This window comes from Fistularia commersonii, chromosome 9 (genome assembly GCF_037954325.1).
Source record: "Fistularia commersonii isolate RoL2024-O1a breed Wild chromosome 9, RoL_Fcom_v1.0, whole genome shotgun sequence".
Lineage (NCBI taxonomy): Eukaryota > Metazoa > Chordata > Actinopteri > Syngnathiformes > Fistulariidae > Fistularia > Fistularia commersonii.
The window spans coordinates 12886790-12911500 of NC_141292.1; the positions used below are offsets into that span (position 1 = coordinate 12886790).

General features: G+C 40.2%; 2 protein-coding genes across 4 annotated transcripts in view; both read right to left on the bottom strand.

Moving 5' to 3' along the window:
* Positions 1-993: 993 nt before the first annotated feature.
* Positions 994-6250, bottom strand: slc46a2 (solute carrier family 46 member 2). The gene is made up of 7 exons (XM_086152540.1): positions 5752-6250; positions 5255-5425; positions 3777-3980; positions 3497-3668; positions 2723-2806; positions 2300-2456; positions 994-1673 (listed from the first exon to the last, which is right to left on the bottom strand). Exons 1-7 carry the CDS (start codon positions 6232-6234, stop codon positions 1616-1618), a joined length of 1329 nt encoding a protein of 442 aa, XP_086008666.1. The 5' UTR covers positions 6235-6250; the 3' UTR covers positions 994-1615.
* A 400-nt stretch (positions 6251-6650) lies between these two features.
* palm2akap2 (PALM2 and AKAP2 fusion) overlaps positions 6651-24711 on the bottom strand; it is a 79962-nt gene continuing 61901 nt past the window's right edge. For 2 of the 3 annotated variants that reach the window (XM_086152537.1, XM_086152539.1), the window contains exons 10-17: positions 15986-16189; positions 15448-15789; positions 14926-15024; positions 14730-14831; positions 13029-14454; positions 12485-12663; positions 11759-11785; positions 6651-10867 (exon numbers count right to left, since the gene is read on the bottom strand). In XM_086152537.1, coding sequence (XP_086008663.1) covers positions 10733-10867; positions 11759-11785; positions 12485-12663; positions 13029-14454; positions 14730-14831; positions 14926-15024; positions 15448-15789; positions 15986-16189 — 2514 coding nt within the window. In that variant the 3' untranslated portion in view covers positions 6651-10732. The remainder of the gene's footprint in view (positions 10868-11758; positions 11786-12484; positions 12664-13028; positions 14455-14729; positions 14832-14925; positions 15025-15447; positions 15790-15985; positions 16190-24711) is intronic. The other variant, XM_086152538.1, reaches the window with a different exon arrangement.

Here is a 24711-nt window from a genome sequence, read left to right on the forward strand (position 1 = left end):
ACAGCAGTCGCACGTTCCTGAAGATTTCTCCTTTACAACATCAGGAAGATTCGCAGATTCCTCACGGAGGATACGGCGCGGATACTCATCCAGGCTCTAGTCGTGGACTCGTCTGGACGACTGCAACTCCCTCCTTGCCGGTGCCCCAGCGGTGACCATCAGGCCTCTGGAGCTTATTCAGAAAACGGCAGCCCGCCTGGTGTTCAACCATCCCAAATTCTCCCGCACAACTCCCCTTCTTATGTCCCTTCACTGGCTCCCGGTAGCCGCCCGCATCAAGTTCAAATCCCTGTTGCTCACCTACGGGGCAGTGAATAGGACAGCCCCATCTTATCACCAGGTTACCTTCAAGCCACGTGTCCCTACCCGTCCCCTCCGATCTGTCACCTCTGGGCGACCGTCCACCCCATCACTCAGACCCCCCCGGCTGCCGGTCGAACCGGTCTCGGCTCTTCACGGTCTTGGCTTCCCAGTGGTGGAACGAACTCCTGAAAAAGGTCAGAACAGTGGGGTCGCTGCCCTTTTTTTCGCCGTGAGCTAAAACATACCTCTTCACCAAGCACTACCCTACTAATCGCACTTAGCCCCCAACCCGCCCAAAAAAAAACCAGAAATGAATGTATGTATATGGTTCTGAGATGGCTATTTGGTTGAGTGGTCACTTCTGACTTCCGACTACTGGTGCTTTGGATCTTCGGTGACTGAATTGCACTTTTTGTAAGTCAGTAAAAGCGTCAAATGACTAATGCAATGTAATGTAATGTAATGAAAGCACTTTGGTTTGTCTTGTTCATCAAAATTTTTGACTTGAACTTAGTAATATCTAACTATGAACACCAGGTTACCGCAGAAACACAGCAGTTTGTTCAATCCAAATACAACTGACAAACACCAAATAAACTTTTATCCGATATAAAAGTCCAAAAACATAGCTACTGTTTCAATTCCAAGCAATGTCGATAGTGTTTGTATAAATAAAGGACAAATGTGCATTCAATATCAAATATATTTTTTATAAAGTACAAAACAGCCTGCAACTTTGGAAAAAAGGCACATCTGGAAAATGACCGTATGATTATATACACACACTAAAAAGTATGAAAGTACCTATTTGTTATTTATTTTATATTAAATTAGAAGATAACTGTTGGGAAGTGGCAATGACCAACAAGATCAGGATGTAAACAGAAAAAAATGCGAATAGGCAAGATGTGTTTTATGTTCAGATTCGGTCCCTCACTCACCCGTAAACAAATTCTGTCTTAAATATGTCGAGTCAGTAAAATTTATCTTTTGCGAATCTTATCTTTTGTGAGAGCAATGACTCTTGAAAGGAAATTCCCACATCTGACACATCTCTACATCATACTGAAAGCCTTTTTGAGCGTCATCGTGTTCTGGACAAATATCTTAATGGCGGCAGATGTTTTCCTTCCAGTCCCTGTTACAAGGTGGTGTCGGCTCACGTCGCTTGTCACAGAATATTCTCCAGGATATCATCGTATCAAAATGTTCCTTCGTGCAGCTCCACGGGAGGAGGATGTCAACATTTTTAAGGAAGTGAGACTCCGGTTCCTGTCATCTTCTTCCCCTTTTTCACGCGTCCGCCGCTGCCTCAATTGTCCTGAATCTGCTGGTAACGCAGCTGCTGATGCAACCTGCAGCTGACGATGCTGTTGAGAAAGCAAAGGGTGGTTGTTCAACTTTGAACTCTGAGACCTTTTTTTGTTCCCCCCACAGAATGACTGCGAAAGACGAAAAAGACCGGAGAGAGTGAAGAACAGGGTGAAAGTTGATACGGGATAATGTGCAGAGCTCGCAAGGTTTCTGCTGCTACGACGCAAATAGATGCACCATTTGTTATTTCTTCAGGAATACATAAGCAATTACTGTATCGTGCCAGCTATTAGCATGAAACTGTTAGCACTATTATTATCAGTAGTAATAGATCATTCATTCCTGTCGGCTCTCTGTCTCTATCACACCTTCGCCTTCTATCTTTCCATCTTTCTGTCTGACTCTCCTTCAACCCCAACCGGTTGAAACAGAAAGCCTTTCACACTGAGGTTTCTGTCCAATAAAAAGCAGTATTTCCCCGCCACTGTTTCCAAAGTGCTTGGTCGTCGGGGGGGGGGGACATTGGGTTTCGAGAGATGATCTTGAAGACTGTGGTCCAAAACCTGCTTTATAAATATAAGTACATCTGACTTGACACTGAGATACTGGTATTCTATAGAACATGCACGAAACTGAAACGTCACGGACCGCAACGGAGGTAATTTCACGGTAAGAGAAGTACCTGATGGGTATCATGGCCATTCCTGAAAACACGCTGGAGAGCAGAAAAACGAACCAGGGGAACCAGTCCAAAGTGCGCTGGTAGATCTTGGTGAAAGCGGGGATGTACGCCAGGCCGGCTATCTTCAGAGCCAGCTGCAGGGAGGTCAGGGTGATGTCTGCCGAGGGTCAAAAACAGAAAACGTGGGTAAATATTATACAGCTTTTATACCGGTGGCACCGACTTTTATACGGTTCCGGACAGTGAAGCGTGTTTCGGCTTCTAAGCGCTAACTCAGGTAACCTCTCACTAACTGATATTCACTGGAACTCTTTCAGCCTCATTACGTGGAATTAGCAAGAAGCTGCAGAAAACTCAGAGATGTGCGGTAAATAGGAATAAATATTGGTGAATCGCCGACGTCCGTCCGTGTTTCACACTCACTGCAGGAGGATGACGGAACCTGTTTTGAGAGCAGGGATCTGATGGTGGGCATCGGGATGAGAGCCAGCAGAGTCAGCAGTCGGGCTGTGGAGAAACACAAATTCAGAATTACTTCACCAGCTCGAACCGGCTCCTGATCACTGACTCGTTCTGGACCCAGGCTCAGTGTGTAGCATTCCTTTAGCACGCTTTAGCCGGACATCTGCGAAAATTGCATCCACAAGCACCCTTGAGTTGAAACTCCAAGCATTGGACTTTAAAATTTTCCCCCTTGGAGTTGTATCTTTTTTTTTTTTTTTTTTTTTTGGCATAAAACGCAATAAAATATCTGTTTCTGAACATTTGTGCGCAGCCCGAGTTAATTTCTCTAAAGACACCGATTGGCTGGAGCTTCCAAACACCCTTTCACAGAGGAAAGAGATGCGCATAATATGTAAAATGTGAATATTTATCGACAGAAATACAAATAAATGACTAAAGGAATAATTCATTCATGAACATTTTGAATGAGATCAACAATGAATACATAACTTTTTGTATTACACCGGATGTTTTACATGCGTTTAGATTATATGGCGCCTTCAGTACCTTGCTGTTTACGAGCAATTCGCACTCAATCGCATTCAACCACTGCTGACAGCGATGCATAAATTCCCCTTTGAGTTATCGTAAATCCAAAAGTTCTTTTTTTCGCCCGATGTTTATATTAGTCGTATTTGTGCCGTGAGAACAGAGAATCAGCGCGGCGTCACGTCTCGGGATGGCGAGTCTCACCTAGGTAGAACATGGAGGTCGTGGTCACAAAGGCCATGGAATAGAAGCCCAAAGTAAACGAAAGCATCCCGATTACAATGAGAAATGCGTCGCTGAACCAGCGGCGGAGTATGATGACACCGAGGAAACTGGTGAGGAAGATAATACTGCCCGCGGCATTCCCGTAACCCACCTGAAGCGGGGAAAAAGAGAAATTTACATTTAGCTTCAATTCATCACATTTCTCACTGATCGGCGGTGAGAAATGTGTTAAAAAAAAACAAAAAGAAAATGCGATTACCTGAATGGCGTTCCAGGAGAGAGGCTCCTTCAACACAAAGATCCCCAAGATCTCAACGCCTCCCCCAACAGAGGTGCCGTACAGGATGGCAGCCAAGAAGAGCAAGAACACATTGACCTTGTTTTTCCTCGTATTTGTTTCCTCCCGGTTGGAAGTTTGCAAGAAGTTGGGCACGCTCTCAGATTCTTCCCGGACTTCTCTCACCTTTGAAAAGTAAAGTGCCGGTGACAACATTAATGTTATCTTCTATATATGGATTTGTTTACGGGTTCCTCTGCCAGGGACACAGGAATTAAAGGTGGTAAAACGCTGTTTCACAAAAACATACAGAGTAAATGTTTACAGCCAAAGTGAATTAGCATCTTCCTAAATTTGCTCTGTCTAAAAAATGATCTTTTCTTATTTCTATAAAAAAACACAAAAACAATAGCAAATAAAAAACAGGCAAAATAAAAAATATTGATTTTATAACCAGAATAGTCACCATTAGCATTGCAAACATTATATCTCCTCTTATACATGCTACCAATCAATTTTCTAATAAATTTTAGTGGCAAATTTTCCCACAGTGACAAGATTTTCTCTTTTAACTCGACAATAGTTTTAGGGTGCAATTTCATCAATTCTTTTTTTAATATTCATTTTTAATATTAATTTGTCATGTATTTTTTAGAGGAACCGTTTATTACATATAAACATTTTTATAATTTACCTCCTTTACACTAAAACAAAGGAAAAATTTGGACTTAGTGTAACTTCTTGGTAATGATTTTACTGGTCCGGCCACGTTGACATCAAATTAGGCCGTATGAGGCCCCCGGACCAAAATGAGTTTGACACCCCTGCCCCTCGGGGCTCACTTTAGAGTCTAAAGTGAGCTCTTCTTTTTTTTCTATTTCATATTTTGTGGACATGAATGATCCTACAAATGTTAGCAGAAAAGAGTAGTTTTTGGAGCCAATGTCAAACACTGAACATGAGTGGTGAGGACATATTTGGACTCTGGCTGCGGAATAAGTGTGTTTTCATGTAGTTACTGTAGTTCAACAGACTCCTGTCAAATTATTCATTCACTCGTTCTCCATAATGCTTATAGAATAGAATAGAATAGAATAGAATAGAATATGCCTTTAGTCACCCCTCAGTGGGGAAATTTCAATACACACAGCAGAAAGCGGACAATGCAGTAGAGGTAGTTAAGTAATAAATATTATTGATTTAAACAGTAGCCAACAGAAAATATCAGAGCATATAAAAACTCTCGTGCAAAAAATAGATACTGGTAGCAGACGAAAGCTGCTGACAGAATCAATACCTATGAGCGTTTGGATGAATGAATGAAATCTATTGGTTGTCAAACAGTCGAACAGAAGCTGGAAGGAAGGCTGGGTCACCGGAGCCCTTTCTGATCTTCAAACCGATCCCAAACAATTCTGACCTTCATGAACATCTTTGAATGCAAACACAGTCTTACACACCTGCAGCAGAAGAACGGCATGCATGAAGCTGAGCAGATGAAGCAGCAGGCTCACACTGATCAGAATGGTCCCATGGCCCAGACTGGAGCTGTACAGCGAGAACAGGTGACCCGACAAAAGGGAGCCGACCAGGCCTGCCGACCCGTAAAGCAACTCCACCGTCATCATCGCCTGCAAAAGAGGATTTGCTTTTTTCAGTGCTTCCCTGTCTGGGTTTCAACTTGGTTTTCTTCAGGATTTTTTTTTTTTTTGATGGCAAAAGCTTGGCCCCTAAAATGCAAGACATTAATGGTCTCCTGTAGTAATAAGAGCATGTTAGAGTGTTTTGTCATACCAGTCATAATAAATTATAAGACAGTTTTAAGACATGAATCAGTCATTGTATGGAGAGGAAAAACACAAACTTTGCTCAGGGGGTTTCTCATCTCAAATGTAATTCAATAAAACACGTGTAAGGAGTCAGGACAACTATTTTCTAGTCTTAAAAAAAGTCAAACCTTGGAACGGTCAGTCGGCAAGGAGCTGAGAGACGCCAGTGTCATCACCCCGGGCCAGTAGGCGCCGAATCCCCCCGACAGCCCGAGGAGGGCGGCCGCCCCGAACATCGCCTCTACGGGGGTGTCGGTGGTGGCCACCGTCAGGAGGAGGATGTTGGACAGCAGGTATCCGCTCAACGGCACCACGATCGGGGCTCTCCTCCAACCGCGATCGCCGGCCTTGGCCAGGAGCAGCGACGGTATGATCGGTACGAACCGCAAGATCAGGTAGTAGGTCATGAAGAAGTCCGACACGGCTTTCTGCTGCTCGCTGTCCGCCTTGGAGGCGTCAAAGCCGGGGTGGAGGGCGTTTGTGTAGCGGCCTTTGACCACCATCAACAGTGCGGTGTCGAAGAAGGTGCTGCCCAACTCCTTGAGCGCGACGAGCAGCTCTACTCGGTGGAGCAGAGCCGCGGTTCTAAGACACAAGCCCGGGGCAGCCATGACCTCTCACGGCGAGATTTTGGTAGGGAAGTGCCGGCGTGTCGGACCGGGAGGGGAATAACGTCGCGATGACTTCCTCCATTCCTGAGAGGTGATGGGAGGTGTTCGTTTTCTCGAAACTAAAACTTTACCCGGCGACATAGTTGCAGTACTGTCATGTGGGGAGAAATAGATACATTTGTACATACGTACTCTCGTTCCTAAACATGCTGTGATTTTTGGATGTAACTTGTTTTTTTGTGTAATTCTGTACACAACCCCGCCCCCTCCAAAAAAAGTAAACGTCCCTTCATTCATTCGCTTTCAAACAGGGGGTTTTGGCCGAAAGCTGTCGAGAGAAACCCCAAAAGACATAGTTATGGCGGAAAAACGGAAGGCAGTGTTCGTAATAAAATAAATAAAAGTTCCCGTCACTCTTTGCCTCTGTCGTGTTTATTCTATTTCGTAATTTTGTCGCAGAAAACCATCAACAGCAAGTCCGAGACCCGACGATACAACCGGAACTACCGCTTCTTCCGGGATACGTCATATCCGGAAAGCGCATACGCAATAACATTGTTCAAAATAAAAGAACGGCTTCCAAACAGAGTGACGGGCGTTCATTTAACAATATTTAACAGAAATAACAAAGGGAAATAAACACCACACCCCTTTAACTGACATTCATGCCCACTCATGCAAAACATGTTTTTGCCCCATTTCAATTGAACAAACTTGCTGTTTACTATATTTCTACGCATTTAATACATTTTACTATTACTATTTACAACATATTTACATATTCCTGGCTGTTGTGATTGACAACAGACTGGACTGGATATCCAACACAGTCTGTCCACAGGAAAGGAACAGGCAGACTGTTCTTTCTCAGGAAGCTCAGATCATTTAATGTTGCAGCAAGATGTTGAAGATCTTTTATCAGTTGGTTGTCTCCAGTGTCATCTTTTTTGCAGCTGTGTGTAGAGGGAGCAGCATCGAAGCCAGAGACTCCTACAGACTAGACAGGGTAATAAGGAGAGCTGGCTCTGTGACTGGTCTCAGGGTGGAGAACTTAGAGACCGTGGTGGAAAGGAGGACGCTTAATAAACTGTCGACCTTTATGGACAACCCTGATCACCTCCTCCACCTCACACTGGATAGACAGCGGAGCAGCTCTTCCAGCAGACTGTTACAGCTCCGCTGTTGAACAGAAAGATGCAGGAAATCTTTCCTACCTCATGCCATAACCCTATTAAATGACTCACTTTAATCAGTTACTGCACTACTTCACATTGCTGCTTTGCTCATTATTTTTTCCTGTATATAGGTAAATATGGAGAGACTTTTTTTAGATTATACTTTATACTTTTACACTTCAGAGTTTATTTATTTTGTTTATTTTTTATGTGTATTTTTAGCTTGTCTTGTCCCTGTATGTTTTGCTGCTGCTGCTGCAAAACAATTTCCCAAGCATGATCACTTAAGTACATGTCATTTATTTGAACAAAGATTAAATAATGCAATACCTTTGCATGAATTCTGAAATACATACATTAACTTGTTAATTGATTGCATGTTTTATTCCCTTAAAATTCCTTTCCCTCCTTTTTTTGATCCTATTTATTAATTTCCTGTCTGTTTTTCTTCTGCCGGTTGTATTATTTTTTTTGCAATTTGTCTCTTGTAAAATACATCATCTCAGTTAGATAGATAATCATGATCAAGGTTAAATTAAAATTCAAATGTAGATATTTGAAAATAAAAACAGAATGTCTTTTTGCAGAGCTCAAGCAACTTTTCTAATTGTTTACAATATCTGAGATCAGATCACTGATGCTGGATCAGACTTCTGGTATATACTATTGTAGTATATACATGTTATTTATTTACCATCATGTTTGTAAGTACTTAATTGACAACTCAATTAATTCAAATCAAAAGTCTGATTTTCTTCTAAACTAAAAACAGGTGTTTGTTTAACCTTAAGGTGCCCTACCTGTGTCATTAATAAAGGATTTTTTTTTAAAGATGCAGAAACATGGCAGACATTTGGAAGTTTAAGAAGCCACTCTCATCTTGAGCTACTGTATGGTACAACACAATAAGCACCACTTGAAAATTTACAAGTTTAATTTTAATGAGAAATATTTCATAAGGTGTAAAGTATGTGTATAACTGTGAGCCTTACATTTACTATAAAATAACAAAGCAATATATAAGGGATTAACATAGGAACAAAGGTTATTATTTGTATAAGATAGTCATGCTGAATTTGGCTGCGTCTGAGGGTAAAAAAACAAAACAACCCACCAACATTTAAAATGATAAATAAAATCCTCTCTGCACCTGTAATGCAAAAAAAAAAAAAAAAAAAAAAAAAAGCATGGTGAAAGATAACAATAGAAATAACTGTAGCTTAGCTCTTCATTTGTGCATTTCAACAATATCATAGTGTTTTCGAGTAGAGCTTCAATCAAATTTACTTTTTCAGCGTGCCAGTAGAGACATCTGCGTTCAAATTAGCGATGTTTAATATTGCAATGCTTAATAGGGGAGAAACCATAAACTCAAGTTCTGCAGTGCTTCAAGCTTGGATACAATACATGCTTAGCTGGCATTCATAATAGTCCATTGTAAAATTATCAGCCATTACAAATTAATCATCCTGCTAAAAAGTGTTTTTTTTTCACGTTAATATTTGTCACCAGTAAGACAACATTATTTACTACGGATGAAATCCCATTATTAAAGATGGTTCCACCATATTCTCGATGTGAGCTCGGTAAGGTACAACTCACCTTTAAGTAAAAACACATTGTCTATCTTGTCACTCTTGTGCAAAAACCGGTCAAGGCAGCGTCTACTTGAATCATTTGCAGACTCTCTACATTTGCGCTGCATGAAATGACATGAAAACTGGGGCTCTAGTTTATTTATTCATCTTACTTTCATTTCATAAATATGAGTAGAAACAATGATGAGGAATCTGTCGAAGCAGTGTTTTTTCATAAAGGAACTAGGTATTTAGGCACATATTCTAGGCTTTCACAACTTTTTTAAAACATAGATTTATTGATACTGCAATTTCCTCTCAATGAAGAAATTTACTATCAAGATTAAATAATTCTGAGAAAAAAAGTTGTTGTCTCAATCAGATTTCAGGCAAAAGGCCAGCGTAGCTTGGTTGTGGTTTAAACCAATGGAATCTACGGTCTACTGTCCTATTAATTACATTAATCGCAAATAATTATGCTCCGTGATGTCTAATGCTGTAAGGACGTGTTGTGATGGGGCGCAGTCGATGCCTTCATTTGCACTGACACACATAGGAAATGACACACAGAAATAAATAAAGCACAGGCTAAATGACTCATAGTGTAACTGGTTCGGTACAAAAAAAGAGCTTTTCATGATACTTTATACTCAACTAGAAATATGTAGCAGTTGACCTTCTGGAATCTCAACATATATGGCCATACATCAAATACACAGTCCTTTTTCAAATAACTCCACTTACATCAAAACGCACGGGTCAACAAACGGGCGATTCTTGGAAAATTATCCCCTCTGACATTTAATCAACAAACACATTTAAAAGATGCAACATGATCTGCTCTTATCTAACGTCTTTCCTTGTCTATTTTCCTTTGAAACAAGAGGCAACTCACACACTTTGGGTCACTAGTGATTTCTGAGGCTTCCTCTCTTACGTTGGGAAAAAAATCTCCTCTGAACTTGTAGCCTTTCACAGAAGAGAGTAAAATACCTTATGTGGTTCATATAGTCAAAGCTAAATCATCTGGGTATCTGAAGCCAAAGTCTCACCTTTCCTCAGTAGTATTTTACTATTAGAGAGTCACCAAGATTTCATGGAGATAGCAGAAAGGAAAGGATTAGCCCAAGATAACCCGTTCGTTTACGCTGTGGATTCGTGAACTGGTGGCCCCTGGTGGTTGCATTGCTCTCGTATTTCAAATCCTGGCATACTTCAACGTATACTTACACAACAACTGACCTTTATGTGAGTGTGTTTAAAACCTCACTGACATGTCTGACCCGTGTCTTGAATGATTATTTGCACTATTATCAAGCACACAGTACCAAAATCTCTTCAACAATTCTCAAGCAACCTCTCAAGTGAAAATGATTTAGATCCAATAGCATCCTATGTAGAATGAAGCCATTCAGAATCCATCACCTTATCAAAACCGACACCCGAAGTGAATATATCTCTCTTACACTACCATAAAACCTTGCAAAGTATCTTTTGTATGGAGAAGAATAAGCTGCTTCTCCTAACTGACTCAAATATTTTCAATATCTCTCTCATACTCAGTGGCTTACATACTGTTTCTCTTTTTGGTTTCCATGTCCAAACATCACAACTTAATGCACCTCATAGTGGAGCAACACTGGTCAGGCCAGTGGGTCATGTGATCATCAGAACACTATAAGTGAAATAAATACTGTTTCTCCTCTCTCCTCCTGTTTCCCCTTAGCTGTCTTTGGAAGGAGTGGTTCACTCTTCTTCCTCCTCTTCCTCTTCTTCCTCCTCCTCACCGTCTTCTTTCTCTCCTTCATTTGCATAGATACCGGCTTCCCACCTCAGCGCCATGTCACTTTTCCTCCGGGTGACACGAGTGGCCTCCAACACCTTTCGGGAAAAGCAAGAAAGCTTGTCAGAGCAATGTGACAATAACAAGACAACAACATGCTGATGAAAACAATCTTTTCAAATCACATTCGAACACTGAAAACGGCACACCAGAGTGACTTTAGTATGCCATGCAATATGTCAATATGTCAAAAGTGCCTGTATTTGTCAAAATAAACCACCATAATGAGGTAGTGACAAGTGAAAAATATGCTTCAACACTAGTATTGTTCCAGGGTTTATGTTCTTGAACACTTCCATTCACAAACTTGCAAATCCAGATGCCTTATCGTATGCCTTCATAAAACCAGGAACACACGGGTAAGATTTCTTCAAATGTGACATTCAGGTTGTTAATTGATCATATTAATATCATGCATCAAAGTACAATTCCTGTATTGTGACAGAAAAAAAAACAAAACATGTCCTCCAAATTAAAGCACGGCGTTTCTTTCTTTTGTTTTAAATACAAAACAAACTTAAATGGTTGGGGTTACGGAATTTACCCAAAGAAATAGGAATGTTGATATACATATCTTCATGTGTAGACTGGTACGTTTGTACCCTTCCATTAAATAGATGTACGCAACTGTACAGGGGACGTGGCAGGTCAAACCAAAATCCATGGACAAGCACATGCACCAGCAATACCACAGAGCAGACCACTAAGACAGTGGGACCACATGCAGATCTGGGACCAGACACTTAACCCTCAATCGCACTGGGTTCATCAATATGTTTGTGGACCAGCTATATCAGTATATACTGTATGTATACACACTGTATGCATACCATATATACTGTATATATTATGCATATTATTTTATTTTAGTTTGTCTGACCCAGGTCTACTAGCGGATGAACTTAAGTTTAACAGGTTTTGGCATGTACCTCATTCGCCAGCAACAACTGGGCATACTGACCAACCAGTAGGGGAGAAGCAAAAGTACACATGGTCAACATACGATGTAATCGATGACAAATTATAAGATTGGTATCAAATACAAAGAACTCTGCCGCAGAATGATCTCTTCAGGATAAATATAGGGGAAACATCTTACATTTTTATGAACCACGGTCTAGCATCAGCTTTTTTAAATGCATCTCACAGTGTGCTGGTGGATGAATGTAAAATTGCCTTAGGCTAGATTTTCAAGAGTACAGTCAGACGAACTCAATGCTTTATATTTTCTGCATGGATGGTTTGGCAATAAAGGCACTGGACAATACTTTTACATTCTCAGGCTTTCAGTTTCATTTCCTGCAGGTGAATTCCCTTCAGTGTTGAACAATATTCATGCATGCCGGCAGTGTATGGATTCAGATATGCAATTCTTCTGATAGTAGCTCATCACACTGAGCCACAGGACTTTCAATGTATAGATAACCTCTTGACAATTTTAACACTAGTGTCAGTCAATGTGATAAATTATCAATCTGTCTTGGCCTGTTACCTGGAGTAAAAAAAAGATACAAACAAAAACTATGGACTTTAAATAGATACGCAAGAATACGACAGCCATCCATGTTAACAATTAAATATCTACTTCACCATTGACAATACAACATCATTTTTTTATGTTGCCCGTATTAATATTTTCAACATTGAATACTTACGCTGTTATCCTCCATTTTCTCCCGCTTCTTCACTTTGTGTGTTTCATAGTCCTCCATGAGTATCTCCATGAAGTTTTTGGCCCGTGAACTTCCAGAGTCCTCGCTACCCGCATCGGACTGAGCACCCTCCGAGGGTGATGGCGAGACAGCTTGAGTGTGTCGAACCTTTTCAATCTTCCCTGCAAAGCAATAATAACAACGAAACTAAGTATTTTCTTATAAACAAGAGAAATACAGAATTACCTATAAAATGGATATTTGAATAAAACAGTAAAGCTAATGAGAGCAGTATTGACATCCCCATCATGGCATTATACCATTACATTTGTGGATTAGACTTACATAATATTTGTAAAAATTGTTGCAACTGGAATCCTTTGTACGACATATATTGGATTGACATCACTTTTACGCGATATTACTACTGGGTTTTGCTGAGGAAGTCAATTTTCAGTTCCCAGCATTGTTTCTCTGAAGTGAAAAAATTGCACATCTCTAATAGTAATATTACACAAAATAATAAAACAGATGATTGTGGGTTAACCTGGTGCTGTCCTTGTTGTAAGGGTGAGTTTGGTTGGCAGGCTGTTGGTCTTCATCTTGTCTGCTGGGGATATGGTGGTTTTCCACGTTCCCTTTTGCGCCATACCGTGACTGCTGTGTGACATGTCTCCGGGGCCAACAGCAGCTGGCTGAGCTTCCCTTTGTTTCTTTAGTTCTTCCTCTCTCTGCTGAGCTGCTCGGATTTCTTCTTCAATCATGGACAAAGTTTGCTGCTTCTTGGACCGAAGGCGGAACGGGCCACTGGCCACCTCTACCTCTGGGTTTCGTATTACTGCTGCTGTACTACGTAGCTCAGCTGCCTCCGAATATTTACTAAAGTAGCTGAACTCTGGTTTCTCGGGACTTGGGGGCGAAGGTGGACGGCAGACTTGGGTTGATCGAGGGCCAGAAACTGCTGGGCCTGCAGTTGGAGCGGGAGCTGGAGCTGAAGTTGGTGCCGGAGCTGTGGCTGATGAAGCTAGTGCTCTGGTGTAGGAAGACTGGATTTTGATCCTGGGCCCCCTCTCACTGTGTCTCTGTGTTTGTGAGGTGGGCTGAGGAGGGGGTGGTTGAGATGACTGGGGCTGGGACTGCTGTACTGGATAGGAAGACTGCCGCTGCTCCTGAGCAAGGTCAGTTTCTAATGACTTCTCATGAGAAATGACTCCAACATCTGGCTGACTCTCTAGGTCAGAGGGCATGTTTAATGGATCAGGACTTGAGGAAACTGGGGAATGGTGACCGGACTCCCCAGCAGAGGTTTGAGGGAAGGAACATCCTGGCATGGGGTTACTTGGAGACATGGGCGAGTTCGCTGATGAAGAATTCACGCTTGGGAGAGACGACTGCCATTCCTGTCCGTTCTGAGAGACCAGGACATTCTGGATAGCGTTTTGGACCAGTACACCGGCATGGTACTCAAGCTCGTCTTCTGTCGAACTCCCAACATTTTGCCCATTGATTGGCGTGGTTGGCTGAGGGGTCGGCGGTAGTGAAGCCCCGCTGTCTGACACATTATCAAAGCTAAACACAGTAGTGTCCTGAGAGCGAATGGATACCTCGTCCAATCCCGAGTCAGACTCCTCTGGGTGAAAGCCTGAGTGGAAATGACACTTCCCTTGCTCATCGCCAGGTAAGATTGTCATTACAGCTCGTGCACAAGTGAATTCCCCTCCGTTTCCATCATCAGACCAGGTAACATGACTCTCTCCTGTTTCTAGGGCATTGTCAGCGTTCTCATGGCCGACCCTGGTAATGGATTTGGAGAAGGGTTTTGCCGAATATATGTGAGGAGCTATGTAGCTTTTTGTGTTATCTCCTTGCAGAAATTGCTTCCTAGCAGACGAAAAGTCAATGTTTTTGTCCACAATTTCCTCCTTCCGAGTTAGCTCCGGGTCAAAGGTTACAATTGTGGAGGGGGTCGACACCTAGAACAATCGTGGGAGATGAGAGGGTAGAAAAATGAAAGAAATTACAACACTGAAGTTCAACAAGTACTGCATTATCAAATGCGCTATAACTGTTTGTCCCAAATACATGGCAGCAGTATACATTACAATAATGTATAATAGTGTGTGTCAGTTTGAAAAAGCATTTTCTCAATCAAAATACATTTTAAGTAGAGTTTGGGTGTATCCTAGAGTTATATAATCACATATTAACGGTCCAGCAGAATGGAAGTGTCTGTGTGTGTACATGTTACCTGTCTGTCAGCATAAGCATGATTCTGTCTCTGTTGTTTCCTCTCCTGATATTTCCTGAGAGACTCAAGCTGCTCCATGTCCAGTTGCTCTTCCAAAGGAATCTTGAAATGAAGAAAACAACAAAAGAGAAACCCAGATGCTGTGTGATAATCTCACTGGGTTTGAAATTAAATCAGGGCTTCAGATGAAGACTACCTCCTGGGCGGGCTTCCACCATCGTTGAGCAATCCCAGGGTTCTTCTTCACTGCCTGGTCTCTGATCAGTTCCTGACGCTCACGCTCCAGCTCTTGTACCTGAAGAGGTTACTGCATGTTATTACAGGAAGAGTCATTTGCCTCTTTTTGCAAATCTGAAAAACCAGCGGGGCCTTATAGACCACCAAATCGTTTGTCTGCCTTCATCAACCGGTCGTATTGCCCAAGACGAGGTTAGAAACAACAGCATAAAAGAGGAAATACATTTAGGATTTTTTTTAAATCTTCTAATCTTCCAGGGTGCTTTCACGTGCTGATTTCAAAATATCAATTTTTCAAAAATTTTTTTTTTCAATTTTCGTTTCTTTATCTGTCAAGCATGTGGACAACATAATTCTTGTTTATAAATTATAATACTGTTTATACAAACCACACTGATGCAGTATGTAGTGTTGGATTGTGGCATCTATATGTCTTTCACAGTTTATACTACAGCTGATAAATTATTTAGGAGCCCTTTACCTCCTCTGAGTTTCGTCTCCTCGTCACCCTGACTTGCTGTTCCTCTCCAGGGGTGAACAGTTTTGCAGGCCGTCTCTCCTCCTGAAAGGCTCTTAGCTTAAACTTGGCACCGCTGCAACATGAATCCCCCTCTTCCTCTTGTCCGTTAGTCCTCACAAGGTGCTCCTCTTGTTCAGGGAATGTAGTTTGCCTATCCCAGTGTACAATGACTGAGTCCTGACTGCCAGGAGAAGCAGCTGACACACAGACTGAGGGAGAGCTTTTGTTGGTGGCGGTCAGTTTAGTGACTTGGGAGGGGGAGGAGTTTCCATTGGCAGGCGTTTCTAAGGAAGTCTCTGATAACTGGTTGAGGTAGCAGATTTCCAAATGAACCAAGGGAAAGGGAAAAAAAAAAAAGTAAATCAATAAATTCGAGTATTCCAGCAGGCTGCGACATAACCAGGTCAATTACAACTCAGCTCGTAATATATTATTCCTACCTGCTTAATTCCAAGAGAGTAATGATCAAACATATACATGTCAAGATAATTCTGCATACCTGTACTTCCCCGGACGTCTCTTCTATCACACGAACTGATTTTGCTGCTTGACTACTTGGGCTACTGAAACAGCTGTGTTGCATCTGGTTGCTTTCAATCTCCATGATTAGGGGCTGGTCAGTGATGATGCTGACCGACTCCTGGAAACTGACGCTTTTCAGTGATCGCTCCCTCTGCACCGCATCACTGACATCTTTGGTTGGCTGCCATAACAAACACAAGCAATATTATGTAGGTATATGCAGTTTTTAACTTTTTTAAGAGAAGCTATACAACTCAACAACAACGTATATTTACAGGTCATCTGGTATTTAAGAATCAAATTCAATCAAAAGACTTATAATCTTACTAGGTGGCTCACAAATATACTAATATATGTATCTGTAATAGCAGTAGTAGTCCAAGTGTGCAAAGGAAATATTTTTTCTTTGCTGCTTACAGCCAGTAGGAGGTGCTCTGTTAAAATGTATGTAGGACCAGCAGGAACCAACCCTTCCTTCCTCCATCCTGTTTAACAACATCCTGACTAACGAGCAAGATGACAGATCACCGGGAGGGAGTTTGAAGCGGGAGTTGTTCAGAAAGAGCTAATGCATGGAAGAACATGCTAATGCATGAAAGAATATGCTAACTTCACACCAAAAGGCACGTTTCCTAGCAAGAAGGCTGAATGTTATGAGGCTACGTTGTTAACCACTTCACTCGCTACTCCGACAATAAAATGGGAGAAAATGCCACTTGTGGTTGTTTTGTGAGTTTGTGTCGAGTGACATTGTCACTTCTCTGTATGCCGACATCTGAAATACAGATTCCCTGATTGTGTCAATGCTACTGGTTTGTTTTCATCTTGCAAAGATTCTCGACTAAGCATTCAGATAATCTAAGTGGGTGTGTCCTGTATTCCAGTCTATTAGCATCAGCAGATCATCAAATTTATTACTTTAAATTACTTTTACTTTAAATTACTTTTAGTGCAGTTTTATGGCAATCCATTACAGTTGTTATCATATATCATGGCCATGGTTCAAGCAATGGACTGAGTGATTGATCCACATACCTGACTATCTGTAGCACCACAGCCCCGGCAAGGCTTAAATAATACAACTATGCAAACGGTAAGTGGGCATAAGAAATAGATTTTATATCAAATTCCATGGCCAGTGTCAAAGGCATTTCTTATTTAGCTAAGTACTGGAAGGAACCTTTCAGTATCAGCAAAAGTAGGCTTTGTTTAACAACACACTGGCACAGTGCACTAGCACAAAAATGTTTGAAATAATACATTTCTTAGTTTTCTTTCATTCCCAGGTTCATTCTTTTTGCCACCATAATTCAAGGTTTTGCTCATCACCAAGCCAATGGATTTCCAACCCAGTTATTGATCCAGTTATTATCAACCATGGGATTATTAACTATTGGGTCAATTTTATTGAACTCAAAATCTTCTTTTTACAACATACCGATCATATATTCTGAGAGTAAGTGCATGCATCTGTAGGAATGCAAGCATGTGTCGAGCAGGCAGGACAAACTAGAGGGGGAGGATATCCTGTTACAGCTGAAGGAACGGACTACGACAGGAATGTCTCATATGCTATGTTATTCTTCTCTGAAAACACAAAAGGTCTGCATGTGCTGTACAGTAGTTGGTTTTATTAATATGCCCCTTCAAGGCTGCAGTTGTTACTCATGTGTGCTTCTCTCCCCCTTTGAGGTGAACAGACATTCCAAGCATAACTAAGCCATGCTTAAAGCTCAGAGTCTAATAGGTATGATGAGAGATACTGTTATGGCAGTTGGTCCTGGCATGTGTGTATGAGAGTATAGATTTTTTTTCTGTTTGACAGAAAAAAATAGGCTGATATACTCCAAGCATTTAAATGTCCATAAGTGCCTACATTTGCAACCTGCACAAGGAGCGCCTCGATTTATCAATGTCCAAGCTGGAGTCACATACTTAAGAGTAAGAATAAGACAGATTTATATTTAGGACCTGAGCTTTTGGAGTGAAGTTAAGATCAGAGATAAAGCCATTCTGTTAACATTTTAATTCTTAACAAGGATTAGGATGTCCCTTAAAGGTAGTACTTGTCAATGATGTCAATATATAATAATAATAAAATTCTCATCACAATCAGTGCAGTTGTTACACCCTTATTAGGATGCAACAAAATCAACATACGATACTCAAAATTTTTAAACAAGGATACTCAAAATAATTTTAAACATAAATACAGGGCTGACAAGCATGCATGAGATGCCGGAGGCATGTACAATCTACAAAACATTTACAAGTATTACAGATCACATCCTGAGTACATCCTGACATAAAAGCAAACATAATGTTTCACACAAACAGACCCATCCGCTTCTTTCAGTTTTACATTGAGCCATATTCACTGAACCACACACACATACATGCCACTGAACACGCAAGTAATGCCCATTAATTTCCTAAAATACACGCACTCCTGTGCAGTGCATTACTGTCTAGCTCTATTTTATGGTTAAATATGAAATTAATTTGAGCCTGATATCAGTTCAGAATCAAAGAAGATCCCATCTCGGAAATATTGGTGACCAATAATAGTTTGTCAACTCTGACAAGACTGAGCATGTTAGGATGTAGCCAGCTGCAACTTCCAAGTATAGCAACCGTTAAACGAAAATTCTAAAAATTATGGAAGTGCTGAAGTGCACGGAAACAGAATAGTACTAATCGTAGAAGCAGTACTTTGTCAAGCGCACAATTTATCTCTCGGTTGTTTTTCAGTAATTCATCCTTGTTTTCATCATAATTTGACAAGATTTCATTCTCAGGGAACGCATTCTATGAAACTCATGAATAAAAGGAAGCCATGGTATAATATCATGTTTCTCTCATTTACTAATCAAAAGTCTATATAGAATTTGGGAAGTTCGATGACAATGTTTAAGAGATAAATACTCACCAACTAATCTTGTGACTTGGTCAACTGTAGTGACTGCTAATCCATGGTTCATCTCCAAAGTCAAGCCCGCATTGACATGTAAGTTTTTAATGTTGATTAACCTATTTTATTTTATTGTGAAACCAATCAATCTTCTTTTCAGAGGTCGTTTCTGTTTAATGATTCAGCTCTGCTTAGTTAACTTGCTTTGCCTTGTTCCAGATAGTGGGAGTGGCGGAGTTTTTCCTGGCCAAGCCTTTTCCTCCTCTTCTTCTCCTTTTCCTCCCTTCCCGTCTCTGCTTTTCTTTGTCCTTCACAAATCCTCTCCTCTCTGAGTAACATTCCTACCAGCCACTCAGTAAGCTATGATGTCATGGGCAAAGAGTGTGTATGTGAGCATGTTCGTTTATCCAGATGCCCTCACGCACAAAGACCCCTTCTGTGCTGGCCCTCCAAAGCACACACCAAAAACATCCACCTTGTGACTACCCACTCCTCCCTTCCTGTACACCCCCCCAACCTCCTCTATGACACTTTGACTTAAAACTTCAGCTCCTGTTCGACCCAAGGAAGCTGTGAGAAAGAGGCGGGCAGAGACCAGATGATTAAGACATGACGACAAAATAAATAAAGATGGAGGGGATGATCACTGGGTGATGGTATTTTGTTCTGTCATCATCTCTCTTGGGATTGTTGATGTAGACACACATAATAATTATCCTGGGTGTATCCACCTTTTGCTAAAAATGCAACAATGAGAACCCTGCCTTCTAATCCTGGCATACAACCTTCTATTCATTTCTTTATTTGGACATTATGGCAGAATGAAAAAAAAGAAGGAATATATACATATATATATATATATATATATATACATATATATATATTAAATTATTAGGACTATTCATTAGGACTTGGTCCTTGGGATTTCAGAAGCCTGTGTACTTTGGAAGGAGCCAACCGTTTTTCACTTCAATGCCAGAACTATGAGACAAATACAATGGAGCTAGTTTGTTATTAATAGTTGAGGGTCACTCAATGACTGTAAGTGTTCGGCCATCATATTACATCGTCAGGAACAAGAGCTGACCTGAGTCATGGATTGTCGGCAAACATCAAGGTGCGCAGGAAAGAATTTTCACAATATACAACAGCAATATTGTTTATGTCAGCTAAATAAGAAGCCCTGATGCTACTAGCACCAGTGTAGGACCGTCCTACCAGCAAAACACTGACAGGTTCTAACCCAAATGCCCATAAAAACAAGCAATTCAATAAAAGTTGGATAAGATGATACATTTACTATAATTTACCTAAAAACTTACTCTGACAACATGACTTTCTGCTAACGATGAATCAATGCATATATTCTATGAACGAGTAGTCAATGGTTATACGTCTCTAAATGTGACCCTGTGATGGAGTGGCAACTGGTCCAGGGTGTGCCACGCCTCTCACCCGATGACAGCTGGGATTGGCTCCAGCCTCACTTCAACCCTGAGAGCAGGATAAGCGGCATGCACAATGAGTGTATATGTACACACACACAGACATGTATATAAAAGTATGCACATACGGTTTATACAGAGAGCAAGAGAGGTAGTGCTTCCCTCCACAAAAGCTGGCAGTGTTCATTAGAATAGCAGTTCACCATTGTAATATGCTCTAATATCTCTTTCACTGTGCTACATTACTTTTCTGCAATCCCAGTTTGTGTGCATGAAATAAGAAGCTGTTGTGTGCAAACACTTTGACTGAGCCACTGTCATGATTGTATTAAACATGAATGACAAACTGTTATATTGATATAGGGCCAAGAGAATGAATGGTGTCTGTATCAAATGAAACATTTGATACAGACACCCATCAAAGACAGAGCTGGTTTGCCAGAATCTGACTGGACAAAAGTCTATTTAGAGCAAACTTAATGAGAGAATATCAGTTATTTCTTTTCGTTATAGAAGTCATGGCCTTACAAGTGACAAATAGCTGATACTACTCAAGCAGATTGCTAAGAACAGCAGGGCACGTTGAGCTGTTTTATGAATCATAAAGTGCAGACTATGTATGGGAAAACAATGAAACATTAACATTTGGATGGACTGTGATGTACTTTGATTCACCTAAGAACAGCCCAATCATTTAGTTAAGAATTCACAAAATGTAAGTTTCATTACCATGTTATTTTCTATTTAAAACTAACACCACCTTGGAATAATCAAAAGCAATGGGTATACAAATTTGCTGAATTATAGACCAAAATATCTTTCACTTCCCCAACTAAAAATAACTCTCAACCGTGACATGAAATCAATCTAAAAAAAAAAAACTGGGACACTACACCAGTAATTGCTTGTGCACTAGGGGACACAAATTCACTTCACAGATAGAAGTAGAATGCAGAGACTGCGCAGCAACTGATTTTCTCAAGTGAGCACGAATGATAAGGCATTTGTATCAATGTGGAAGAACAGAGGAAAACAGCAGACGCACAACTGTTCATTTGTGGAAGTAAGAAAAAGGGTCACCGTTGCAAGATTTTGACTGTATTTCCTCAAAAAGTGCCTCTTAATAGAGGAAACAATTGCTCACAAGCGTCATTCTTTTCTGGTAAGAAATGCATAATGTTCTGATAGAGAGTTGTCACCTGCTTTCTTCAAATCTCTTTAAAGAGTAAATTCAGAATAAGTACCTGCCCAAATTACATTTGGAGAAACAGAAATTCCTTCAGCATAATAACCAATCCCTCCATTCATCTGATTAACCACAGGAGCATAAATACACAGAATACACAATCGTCCATAGTGATGGAGTTCAACAATACACCACAGGTTCAACATGCTGTAATGGAATCAAAAAATATGAGAAAATTCCCTGTAAAATGTAAATATGAATCCAAAAACTGAATTGTGACTCCTAAATCAGAACAACACATGGAATGTTGCTCAGTTGAAGAAGGAAAAACTAAAAGACTGAAATGTATATCTTCTTTATGCACTGGAATTTAGTTTACATAAAAATAAATGCCCTCGTAAAAGATGAAAATAAATGACACTGTATTTCTTCATAGGCAATAAAAAAATCTTTCAAAAATGAAATAAATCGATACAAATGACTGCATGCATGGTGACATTTCCAGAATCTGAGAACAGTGTTATCTGTGGTAAAGCACAGAAGATTGATACCTCTATGAAGTTAAAGAATTTATAAGGGGAAATCAAATTAATAACAAACTGCCATCAAACTCTGCAAACACGATAAGCTAAAGTAATTTCAATCCTAATTTTGACTGCATTTGCAATAGTTCATTCCTTTCCTTGATATACAGTGAATCAGGTTAATTAAGTCAAACTACTATGCAGCAAAACAATGGAGGAAGTTGATGGAATAAAATCCCCTAACAGTTAAAATGTGCAAGTATGTAAGCAGAAAAGTGTTTCCAAGAAGGTAGCTGTGAACTATGGAAAATTTGTCAAAAATTAAAGGCTAACCGATTCTCCAACACCCGGAACTTCATCAATTCAACATCAAAACAAGAAAACATCAACAATAACACAGCCAATCATGAAAATATCAGATTCTAGAGATTATTCATTTCATTAGGCTTTAGCATTTATACAAGCAAAAATTACTAAGACCTGGCTTGACTTTATGGTTGATGAGTTAGTGGCATCCATGACAAGCCCAAAAGAAACCTCCAGGGAGGTAACACACTGAAGCCAACCATTATGCCAATGGTAACAGACAAAATAATAACTATTTTTGTTTGAATAGGAGTTTTGTTTGAAGGCTATTTTGTGGACCTTAAGTTAAAAATGGTGAATAGAGTGAGTGTTATTCTCACAGACCCATTTAAGGAATGCATGAAAAAACAATGAGACTGCAATTGTAATGCAATGATTTTCTGAGATTTTTTTTTTTATTTCATTGCAAATGTGTCTCTTTTAGATTCTTCTGTGAGTTCACTGACACAACCCAAATACAACAACAAAGAACTTGACAAGCACTGAAGTAAGACTATCCAGGCTGAATACTAATACCAAACTTGGAATGCTCCTCCAAAGCAGGTCTGCTCTCAGAGTATGACCATTTGTGTACACATCTCCAAGCACCAGACAGAGAGCTGGAATAATACTAACACCAGAGCAGCTGGCCAAAATGCAATCCAGCAATATCACTGTTCAGATATAAAAAGGTTGTGGGCTGAGTGAAAATATGGACAGCTTTGAAAACACTGGATCAGGAGCCAACATCTACCTTCCAATCATCTATTTACTGTTTTTGATATCATCATGAGAGCAATCATTAGCAAGCCACTAAAGAATGGGTGTGAAAAAATGACATTCTCTTTCCAAAAAAATATATATAATCTATGAAAATATAAGTAGCATTAAACCTTTAACATGACAACACAATGTGGAAATTGTGAATCTTTTTGATGTTTACATTCGAATGGCTAGAATGGGAGATATTTATTTTGACTATGACTGTTGATGCTTGAGGAAGTATACAGTTTGGTTTAACTAGCTGTATGACATTCACATGCCCCTAAAAGCATGGTTTAAGTCATGATAAGATTAGTGACTTACACTAATGCACAAGATACACTGGAGTGCAGCTAACTATGTTTAGACAGCTTGGGAACACTTCTGAAACACACCACAGACCAACTACCTTATCAGTAGGTTTAATTTCCACAACATAACTTTGTATTATTTGACAAGGGTATCATAGGAAATCATAGTGGTTGTCTTGCCAGCTAATAAGTGGAGCCCCCCCATTATCCAATATCAATGTGTTTTCCTACTGATGCACTGACCTATCATAGAATCATATGCTTTTAAAAGATACAGAAGGCTCAATGAATTATATGCCCTGACATAACAAGCAAGCATAATTGTCTCCGCTTCCCTTTTTTGCCTCCTGCATGATAGCCTTCCAGTGCAGTAATCACCTGTCTATTTTCAGAAAGAAAAGACAGAGGAAGGAGGGGTCACACAGAAAGAAAACAGCTTGTGATCGCCAGCAGGCCTCTACCAGACAATGCTGTATTTCCCTGTTGATTTAGATACATTTTTTTCTTTTATATTTTGAATAATTAAAAAAAAAAAAGATTTTGTTAAATTTCTTTCAAGTACAGAACATACTATCATAAATTTCCCTCAAAAGCAACCACCAAATAAAGTCCTCCAATCTGGACCATGACCATTATTCATCACTATAATAAACTTCTTCCGAACATTTTCATATCAGCTGTATCTACATTTAAGTGTTCAGTCATGACAGCCCCCCATTCCTCGGAAAAATGCCTGAACTAAATTTTATTTATTCCACAGGTAATAAGTGAGAGCACCACCTCAGAGGACAGTACTAGACTTTTAGACATGCACATTACCGATACATCAATGACAATTTTCCCCCTCCCATTATTGGCTGCATATCCCTTTCCTATTGTTCTTAAAAAAAAAAAAATTCTGCCATGAATTAATTATAGATAGGTCGGTAGGTAAGTATGCAGGTAGGTAAGCAGGTAGTATAGTTACTGTAGGTACTACAGTTGGGAAATTAACATTGCCAGCAATATCCACAATTACCAGGTAAACAAAGATTAGGCAAAGAAAAAGATAAATCTATAGTCATGCCATAATGCTAAACCTAATTAGGTCACATTTTAGAAATAGAGTTCTGTTGTTGCATAATGTTTTTGGAGAGCTAACTGTCTTGGATTTAAAACAATGAGAAGATGGTTGTTGACCTTTGAGGATTGTAAATGTTTTTTCTTCCCTCTCTCATTC